This window comes from Oncorhynchus nerka, linkage group LG20 (assembly GCF_034236695.1).
Source record: "Oncorhynchus nerka isolate Pitt River linkage group LG20, Oner_Uvic_2.0, whole genome shotgun sequence".
Lineage (NCBI taxonomy): Eukaryota > Metazoa > Chordata > Actinopteri > Salmoniformes > Salmonidae > Oncorhynchus > Oncorhynchus nerka.
In genome coordinates, this window is record NC_088415.1 from 4,238,467 (window position 1) to 4,249,510 (window position 11,044).

General features: G+C 43.5%; 1 protein-coding gene across 1 annotated transcript in view; it reads left to right on the plus strand.

Moving 5' to 3' along the window:
* LOC115127816 (methyl-CpG-binding protein 2-like) overlaps positions 1-9,527 on the plus strand; it is a 33,378-nt gene extending 23,851 nt beyond the window's left edge. Inside the window, exon 2 of the mRNA XM_065005133.1 lies at positions 5,739-9,527. Coding sequence (XP_064861205.1) covers positions 5,739-7,773 — 2,035 coding nt within the window. The 3' untranslated portion in view covers positions 7,774-9,527. The remainder of the gene's footprint in view (positions 1-5,738) is intronic.
* The last annotated feature ends 1,517 nt before the right edge of the window (positions 9,528-11,044 follow it).

An 11,044-nucleotide genomic window follows, 5' to 3' on the forward strand; every position in this document is an offset into this window, starting at 1 on the left:
GTTTTTCAGGACTGTTTTAATGTGACTGAACTTTAGAGTGTTTTACAGGACTGGTTTAATGTGACTGAACCGTATAGAGAGTGTTTTTCAGGACTGGTTTGATGTGACTGAACTTCAGAGTGTTTTACAGGACTGGTTTAATGTGACTGAACTTTAGAGTGTTTTTCAGGACTGGTTTAATGTGACTGAACTTTAGAGTGTTTTTCAGGACTGGTTTAATGTGACTGAACTTTAGAGTGTTTTTCAGGACTGGTTTAATGTGACTGAACCGTGTAGAGAGTGTTTTTCAGGACTGGTTTAATGTGACTGAACCATATAGAGAGTGTTTTTCAGGACTGGTTTAATGTGACTGAACTTTAGAGTGTTTTACAGGACTGGTTTAATGTGACTGAACTTTAGAGTGTTTTTCAGGACTGGTTTAATGTGACTGAACTTTAGAGTGTTTTTCAGGACTGGTTTAATGTGACTGAACTTTAGAGTGTTTTTCAGGACTGGTTTAATGTGACTGAACTTCAGAGTGTTTTACAGGACTGGTTTAATGTGACTGAACTTTAGAGTGTTTTTCAGGACTGGTTTAATGTGACTGAACTTTAGAGTGTTTTTCAGGACTGGTTTAAAGTGACTGAACTTTAGAGTGTTTTTCAGGACTGGTTTAATGTGACTGAACCGTGTAGAGAGTGTTTTTCAGGACTGGTTTAATGTGACTGAACTTTAGAGTGTTTTTCAGGACTGGTTTAATGTGACTGAACCGTATAGAGAGTGTTTTTCAGGACTGGTTTAATGTGACTGAACTTTAGAGTGTTTTACAGGACTGGTTTAATGTGACTGAACTTTAGAGTGTTTTTCAGGACTGGTTTAATGTGACTGAACTTTAGAGTGTTTTACAGGACTGGTTTAATGTGACTGAACTTTAGAGTGTTTTTCAGGACTGGTTTGATGTGACTGAACTTTAGAGTGTTTTTCAGGACTGGTTTAATGTGACTGAACTTTAGAGTGTTTTTCAGGACTGGTTTAATGTGACTGAACTTTAGAGTGTTTTTCAGGACTGGTTTAATGTGACTGAACTTTAGAGTGTTTTACAGAACTGGTTTAATGTGACTGAACTGTATAGAGAGTGTTTTTCTGGACTGGTTCAATGTGACTGAACTTTAGAGTATTTTTCAGGACTGGTTTAATGTGACTGAACTTTAGAGTGTTTTTCAGGACTGGTTTAATGTGACTGAACTTTAGAGTATTTTTCAGGACTGGTTAAATGTGACTGAACTTTAGAGTGTTTTTCATGACTGGTTTAATGTGACTGAACCATATAGAGAGTGTTTTACAGGACTGGTTTAATGTGACTGAACCGTATAGAGAGTGTTTTTCAGGACTGGTTTAATGTGACTGAACTTTAGAGTGTTTTTCAGGACTGGTTTAATGTGACTGAACTTTAGAGTGTTTTTCAGGACTGGTTTAATGTGACTGAACTTTAGAGTGTTTTTCAGGACTGGTTTAATGTGACTGAACTTTAGAGTGTTTTTCAGGACTGGTTTAATGTGACTGAACTTTAGAGTGTTTTTCAGGACTGGTTTAATGTGACTGAACTTTAGAGTATTTTTCAGGACTGGTTTAATGTGACTGAACTTTAGAGTGTTTTTCAGGACTGGTTTAATGTGACTGAACTTTAGAGTGTTTTTCAGGACTGGTTTAATGTGACTGAACCGTGTAGAGAGTGTTTTTCAGGACTGGTTTGAGGTTGATGGAAATACAAAAATGGATTACACTTCACAAAGTATTCAGACCCTTTGACTTTTTCCACATTTTTTAACATTACAGCCTTATTCTAAAATAGATTTTTAATTTTTATTCCTTGGTAATCTACACACTTTAACCCATAATGGCAGAGCGAAAACAGGTTTTTAGACATTTTTGCAAATCTATTAAAAATGTAAAATACCTTATTAACATAAGTATTCAGACCCTTTGCTATGAGACTCATAATTGAGGTCAGATGCATCATGTTTCCATTGATCATCCTTAAGATGTTTCTACAACTTGATTGGAGTCCACTTGATGTACATTCAATTGATTGGACATGATTTGGAAAGGCACACACCTGTCTATATAAGGTCCCACAGTTGACAGTGCATTTCAGGGCAAATACCAAGCCATGATATCGAAGGAATTGTCCGTAGAGCTCCGAGACAGGATTGTGTCGAGGCACAGATCTGGGGAAGGGTACCAAAACATTTAAATGGGGAATAGTTTGGAACCACCAAGACTCTTCCTAGAGCTGGCCGCCCGGCCAAACTGAGCAATGGGGAGAGAAGGGTCTTGGTCAGGGAGGTGACCAAGAATCCAATGTTCACTCTGACAGAGCTCCAGAGTTCCTCTGTGGAGATGTGGAGAACCTTCCAGAAGGACAACTATCTCTGCAGCTCTTCACCAATCAGGCCTTTATGGTAGAGTGACCAGACGGAAACCATTCCTAAGTTAAAAGCACATGACAGCCCGCTTGGAATTTGCCAAAAGGCACCTAAAGACTATCAGACCATGAAAAACAAGATTCTCCGATCTGATGAAACCAAGATTGAACTGTTTGGCCTGAATGCCAAGTGTCAGGTCTGGAGGAAACCTGGCACCATCCCTACGGTGAAGCATGGTGGAGGCAGCATCATGCTGTGGGGATGTTTTTCAGCAGCAGGGACAGGGAGACTAGTCAGGATCGAGGTAAAGATGAACGGAGCAAAGTACAGAGAGCTCGTTGATGAAAACCTGCTCCAGAGTAATCAGGACCTCAGACTTGGGCAAAGGTTCACCTTCCAGCAGGATAACGACCCAAAGCACGCAGCCAATACAATGCAGGAGTGGATTCGGGACAAGTCTGTGAATGTCCTTGAGTGGCCCAGCCAGAGCCTGGACTTGAACCCGATCGAACATCTCTGGAGAAACCTGAAAATAGTTGTGTAGCAACTCTCCCCATCCAACCTGACGGAGCTTGAGAGGATCTGCAGAGAAGAATGGGAGAAACTCTCCAAATACAGGTGTGACAAGCTGGTAGCGTCATACCCAAGAAGAATCAAGGCTGTAATCGCTGCCAAAGGTGCATCAACAAAGTACTGAGTAAAGGGTCTGAATACTTAAGTAAATGTGATTTTTCTGTTTTTTTTTGACAAAGTTTTTGACAAAGTTTTTGCTTCGTCATTATGGGTTATTGTTGTTATTGTGTGTCGATTGATGAGTAAAAAAAAAAATGTAATCTATTTTTAGAATAAGGCTGTAACCTAAGAAAATGTGGAAAAAGTTCAAGGGGTTTGAATTTGTTCCGAAGGTACTGTGTATTTTTCTGAATCTGGAGATATTTGCTGAGTTCATACTCGTACCTGCCGACCTTGTATTTCACCACACTTACAGTTGAAGTCGGAAGTTTACATACACCTTCGCCAAATACATTTAAACTCCGTTTTTCACAATTCCTGACATTCAATCCGAGTAAGAATTCCCTGTTTTAGGTCAGTTAGGATCACCACTTTATTTTAAGGATGTGAAATGTCAGAATAATAGTAAAGATAATTATTTATTTATTTCAGCTTTTATTTCTTTCATCACATTCCCAGTGGGTGAGAAGTTTACATACACTCAATTAATATTTGGTAGCATTGCCTTTAAATTGTTTAACTTGGGTCATGGCTTCTTCCTTGCTGAGCGGCCTTTCAGGTTATGTCGATATAGGACTCGTTTTACTGTGGATATAGATACTTCTGTACCTGTTTCCTCCAGCATCTTCACAAGGTCCTTTGCTGTTGTTCTGGGATTGATTTGCACTTTTCGCACCAAAGTACGTTCATCTCTAGGAGACAGAACGCGTCTCCTTCCTGAGCGGTATGACGGCTGCGTGGTCTCATGGTGTTTATACTTGTGTACTTGGTTGTGCAGATGAACGTGGTACCTTCAGGCGTTTGGAAATTGCTCCCAAGGGTGAACCAAACTCCTGGAGGTTTACAATGTTTTTTTCTGAGGTCTTGGCTGATTTATTTTTATTTTGCCATGATGTCAAGCAAAGAGGCACTGAGTTTGAAGGTAGGCCTTCAAATACATCCACAGGTACACCTCCAATTGACTCAAATTATGTCAATTAGCCTATCAGAAGCTTCTAAAGCCATGACATCATTTTCTGGAATTTTCCAAGCTGTTTAAAGCCACAGTCAACTTAGTGTATGTAAACTTCTGACCCACTGGAATTGTGATACAGTGAATTATAAGTTAAATAATTTGTCTGTAAACAATTGTTGGAAAAATTACTTGTGTCATGCACAAAGTAGATGTCCTAACCGACTAACAAGAAATGTGTGGAGTGGTTGAAAAATGAGTTTTAATGACTCCAACCTAAGTGTATGTAAACTTCCGACTTCAACTGTATCTTCACAGACGTTTACAGAAATGACGATTAAAGAGAAGTTTACTGTCAGAACCTTTACAGAAATTACATTTACAGATCGGTTTACCGTTCAGGACATTTACAGGGCAGTTTACATTTAGGACATTTACAGGGCAGTTTACATTTAGGATATTTACAGTTAGGATGTTTGCAGGTTAGTTTACATTTAGGATATTTACAGTTAGGATGTTTACAGGGCAGTTTACATTTAGGATATTTACAGTTAGGATGTTTGCAGGTTAGTTTACATTTAGGATATTTACAGTTAGGATGTTTGCAGGTTAGTTTACATTTAGGATATTTACAGTTAGGATGTTTACAGGGCAGTTTACATTTAGGATATTTGTTACACAGGATGTTTACAGGTTAGTTTACATTTAGGATATTTACAGTTAGGATGTTTACAGGGCAGTTTACATTTAGGATATTTACAGTTAGGATGTTTACAGGTTAGTTTACAGTTAGGATATTTACAGTTAGGATGTTTACAGGTTAGTTTACATTTAGGATATTTACAGTTAGGATGTTTACAGGTTAGTTTACATTTAGGATATTTACAGTTAGGATGTTTACAGGGCAGTTTACATTTAGGATATTTACAGTTAGGATGTTTACAGGTTAGTTTACATTTAGGATATTTACAGTTAGGATGTTTACAGGTTAGTTTACATTTAGGATATTTACAGTTAGGATGTTTACAGGGCAGTTTACATTTAGGATATTTACAGTTAGGATGTTTACAGGTTAGTTTACATTTAGGATATTTACAGTTAGGATGTTTACAGGGCAGTTTACATTTAGGATATTTACAGTTAGGATGTTTACAGGGCAGTTTACATTTAGGATATTTACAGTTAGGATGTTTACAGGTTAGTTTACATTTAGGATATTTACAGTTAGGATGTTTACAGGGCAGTTTACATTTAGGATATTTACAGTTAGGATGTTTACAGGGCAGTTTACATTTAGGATATTTACAGTTAGGATGTTTACAGGTTAGTTTACAGTTAGGATGTTTACAGGTTAGTTTACAGTTAGGATGTTTACAGGTTAGTTTACAGTTAGGATGTTTACAGGGCAGTTTACAGTTAGGATGTTTACAGGTTAGTTTACAGTTAGGATGTTTACAGGTTAGTTTACATTTAGGATGTTTACAGTTAGGATGTTTACAGGGGAGTTTACAGTTAGGATGTTTACAGGGCAGTTTACAGTTAGGATGTTTACAGGTTAGTTTACAGTTAGGATGTTTACAGGTTAGTTTACAGTTAGGATGTTTACAGGTTGTTTACAGTCGGGACTTTCGTTGTGATCTGTATTTCAGCCCAGAGGGGAAAGCCTTCCGTTCCAAGGTGGAGCTGATTGCCTTCTTCCAGAAGGTAGGAGACACCGCCACCGACCCCAACGACTTCGACTTCACCGTGACAGGGCGTGGCAGTCCCTCCCGCCGCGAGAAGAGACCCCCAAACAAACCCAAGGTGATGAAACCGTCAGGGAGGGGCCGGGGTCGGCCGAAGGGGAGTGGGAAGTTACGCCCGGCCATGGAGGGCGTGGCAATGAAGCGTGTGGTGGAGAAGAGTCCTGGGAGGCTCTTGGTCAAAATGCCTTTCAGCGCATCCAAGGCATCTGAAGCGGCGGGGCAGCCGTCATCGCAGGTCGTAGTCGCCAAGATGCGCCCGGCGAGGAAAAGGAAGGCGGACACACAACCGCAGACTGCTCCGGAAAAGCGGGGGCGTAAGCCAGGGTTGGTGTCAGCGGCAGTCGGGGCGGTGGGTTCCAGTACTTCCTCATACGCAGCGGCTGCTATCCTCGCCGCAGAAGCCAAAAGGAAAGCTCAGAAGGAGTCTTCCACTAAGCCGGTGCAGCAGACCGCTCTACCCATCAAGAAGCGCAAGACCAGAGAAACTGTTGAGGAGTCGAGAGACATTCCAGCTATAGCCAGGGCAGGGATAGGGACAGGGAGTGCTGTGGTGGTGGCAGCAGCAGAGAGGACAGACCAGGGACAGAAGGATCAGGGACAGAAGGATCAGGGACAGAAGCTGCCAAAGAGTCCAGGGAGGAAGCACATGGACAGTCCCGTGACTGCCGGGCTGACTGCAGAGGACAGTGCTGGGGCCAGCGTTTGGTCCAGTATTGGGGCCAGTGGAGGCGGCAGCAGTAGCGTCACTACCCCAAAGAGTCACAGCCACAAGAGAAAAGAGCATACGCCGCACAAACACCTTCATCACCACCACCACCACCGTCGCCACAGTCACTCCTCTGTAGTGGAGGATCATCCTCAACCCTCCCAGCGGCCCCCTCACCACCACCGTCGCCACAGTCACTCCTCTGTAGTGGAGGATCCTCCTCCCCCACCCTTCCAGCGGCCCCCTCACCATCACTTCCCCGGCTTGACTATGAGCCTGGTCTCCCATACAGCCAGGGCCTCGGTGGGGCCAGGGGCCCTCCTGCAGAATGAGCCCCAGGACCTGAGCACCTCCAGGGGCCCCTGCCGGGCCAGCACCACCACGGCCAGAGGAAAGAGAGAGGAGGTCAGGGATGTCAGGCAGGACAGGTGTCCAAACCCTCCGGCAGCTGCAGTGGTGGGAATGGGTGACACCAGGGCCAACAAGCATCAAGTGGACGTGGCAGCAGGGACGGTGGAAGGGGGGGATTTGAGAGACATTGTATCCTGCTTAGTCGTCCCCAGACCTAGCAGGGAGGAGATGGTCTCAGTCGTCCCCAGACCTAGCAGGGAGGAGACGGTCTCAGTCGTCCCCAGACCTAGCAGGGAGGAGACGGTCTCAGTCGTATCCAGACCTAGCAGGGAGGAGACGGTCTCAGTCGTACCCAGACCTAGCAGGGAGGAGACGGTCTCAGTCGTCCCCAGACCTAGCAGGGATGAGACGGTCTCAGTCGTATCCAGACCTAGCAGGGAGGAGACGGTCTCAGTCGTCCCCAGACCTAGCAGGGAGGAGACGGTCTCAGTCGTATCCAGACCTAGCAGGGAGGAGACGGTCTCAGTCGTCCCCAGACCTAGCAGGGAGGAGACGGTCTCAGTCGTACCCAGACCTAGCAGGGAGGAGACGGTCTCAGTCGTCCCCAGACCTAGCAGGGAGGAGACGGTCTCAGTCGTATCCAGACCTAGCAGGGAGGAGACGGTCTCAGTCGTCCCCAGACCTAGCAGGGAGGAGACGGTCTCAGTCGTACCCAGACCTAGCAGGGAGGAGACGGTCTCAGTCGTACCCAGACCTAGCAGGGAGGAGACGGTCTCAGTCGTCCCCAGACCTAGCAGGGAGGAGACGGTCTCAGTCGTCCCCAGACCTAGCAGGGAGGAGACGGTCGAGTCTCGGACGCCGATCACTGAAAGGGTTAGTTGACTGCATTGCAGGACCCATGTCTGTAAGTGCAGCAGTGGATTTTATAAGAAAACAGCAAACAGAAGATGTGTACATAAAAACAAAAGGCAGCTGTTGGTTGATGTTCTTTCTGTGGGACGGGCTGTTTATTGACAAACAAATAACGCAGCTTAATGAACAACCCACAACAGATTGCTTCCTGATACATTTTTACTTTTTTTGTTTTGTTTTTTTGTCGTTGTTTTGTTCTTTGTTTCTGCTTTAAACCTGTTAGTCATCCACTGCGACCCATGATCCTTTGCTCAAAGCTTACAGGACGTGGAGGACCTACACTTCCTGTATACATCATCAGCCGGAAACCATGGTTTAAGATATCATTGTGAAAATGGGACTGAAACAGGGGTTGGATTTGCCTAAAGCCAAGGCACCTGTCCTGTCTGGCCCTTTATAAGTGACTTGTCAATGTTGTTGTTCTGTGCTCCGTGGATAGAGGCCTATACATGCACGCTTCCACTGCTTCTGTTGTAGCATCCTCTTACTACCGCAGTACGCTCAGGATGAGTGCAAAATGGCACCCGATTCCCCATTTTAATGCACAACTTATCGGGTCCTGGTCAAACAGAGTGCACTGCGTAGGTAATCGGGTGCCATTTTGGATGAAGCCTCGGTTTTCAGTCCACTCTCTACAGTCCAGGCCTATTCATTTTAGGTGACATATGTTTTCCTCAACCTATATTATGTCCATGCGTCCCAATTGGTACCCTATTCCCTATGTAGTGCACTACTTTAGACCAGGACCCTAAAAGTATTGCACTACTTTAGACCAGGACCACTAAAAGTAGTGCACTACTTTAGACCAGGACCACTAAAAGTAGTGCACTAATTTAGACCAGGAACCACTAAAAGTAGTGCACTAATTTAGACCAGGAACCCCTAAAAGTAGTGCACTACATAGAAAAGAGGGTATCATTTGGGAACCACACTGAAGCTTTGAAACTAAAACACTGTTGATGCTGACAGATAACTTGCTATCTGATGGTTGAGGTGATGTAACCACAGGGTTTTAGAGGCCTAGATACACCAATGACGTGTGGTTTGATGAACGTTTGGCTACTGAAAACAGGTTTCGTTTGATTTCAATGTGTTACGATTACAATCCTACTGATGCCTTTTCTCGTCGTTTACTTATGTAACGGAGGCTGACTGTAGTCCCACAGATAAACAGAAGCCAATTATAGCAAATAATCATTAAAACTGTCTTTTTTTAATGATTATTTTTTACTAGTAATGCAAATTAGATTTTACCCAGATTCTCCTCAATTGCAGTGTTTCCCCACAGTCAGACAGGAAGCTAAAAGCACAACTGGACCCAGGCCTTATTATAGCCAATATGCTCCATGGATTCGTCACATTTTACCCAGATTCCCCACAGTCAGACAGGAAGCTAAAAGCACAACTGGACCCAGGCCTTATTATAGCCAATATGCTCCATGGATTCGTCACATTTTACCCAGATTCCCCACAGTCAGACAGGAAGCTAAAAGCACAACTGGACCCAGGCCTTATTATAGCCAATATGCTCCATGGATTCGTCACATTTTACCCAGATTCCCCACAGTCAGACAGGAAGCTAAAAGCACAACTGGACCCAGGCCTTATTATAGCCAATATGCTCCATGGATTCGTCACATTTTTGTTGTTGTTGTCAACACCTAAAGTATCAAAACTTTTCTAATACTCAAATTACATCCCAAAGACATTATCAATAACCCACTGGAGGGTTGTGTTTTTGTTGTGTGTTGTCAACACCTAAAGTATCAAAACTTTGTGTAATGTGTGTTTGTGTGACATTGTGTGTAACCCACTGGAGGAAGTTGTGTTGTGTGTGTGTGTGTGTGTGTGTGTGTGTGTGTGTGTGTGTGTGTGTGTGTGTGTGGGGTATGTCTGTTGTGTGTGGGGGTGGGGTGGGGGGTCAATTAATTAAGAAGGTAGACGGCATCGTGGGTCAATTACCGCTACAACTAAGAGCGTTGAAGTGCGAGGCTCAACTTCTCCACTGTTTTGGTCCCGTGGAAAAATCGAAACCAGTACACTTGTGCAGATACTGTGTGAGAGCAATACTTGCTCATCTCAATATCTCCGCTACTGTTCGTGGCAACGTCATTTAGTCAAGTTTTACTTTTTTTATTTTTTTATTTATTTTATTCAGTTCAGTTCTAAAAATGTATTTCAAATAGAGGATTGATTATTAAATATTCCAGTTTGGACGCAGCCACTGGATGCCAACACAATACTCCTTTGTGCATGTGACTGCATTATCTTCTGTGCCATGCGACTGCATTATCTTCTGTGCCATGCGACTGCATTATCTTCTGTGCCATGCGACTGCATTATCTTCTGTGCTCGTGGCTTCATGAAACTTGCTTCTGTTAGACGAGTTGCTTTCCTTTAGTTTAAAATCGCAGGTAGGAAGTCAAGAGACGTGACACAAAACAAAGCATAACGCATGATAGTGATTTTAGGCGGATTTAGGAAGCTAGAACCTACTCCATGGTCACTATAGAGGGTTTTAGGAAGCTAGAACCTACTCCATGGTCACTATAGAGGGTTTTAGGAAGCTAGAACCTACTCCATGGTCACTATAGAGAGTTTTAGGAAGCTAGAACCTACTCCATGGTCACTATAGAGGGTTTTAGGAAGCTAGAATCTACTCCATGGTCACTATAGAGGGTTTTAGGAAGCTAGAACCTACTCCATGGTCACTATAGAGGGTTTTAGGAAGATAGAACCTACTCCATGGTCACTATAGAGAGTTTTAGGAAGCTAGAATCTACTCCATGGTCACTATAGAGGGTTTTAGGAAGCTAGAACCTACTCCATGGTCACTATAGGGGGTTTTAGGAAGCTAGAACCTACTCCATGGTCACTATAGAGGGTTTTAGGAAGCTAGAACCTACTCCATGGTCACTATAGAGGGTTTTAGGAAACTAGAACCTACTCCATGGTCACTATAGAGGGTTTAGGAAGCTAGAACCTACTCCATGGTCACTATAGAGGGTTTAAGAAGCTAGAACCTACTCCATGGTCACTATAGAGGGTTTTAGGAAGCTAGAACCTACTCCATGGTCACTATAGAGGGTTTTAGGAAGCTAGAATCTACTCCATGGTCACTATAGAGGGTTTTAGGAAGTTAGAACCTACTCCATGGTCACTATAGAGGGTTTTAGGAAGCTAGAACCTACTCCATGGTCACTATAGAGGGTTTTAGGAAGCTAGAACCTACTCCATGGTC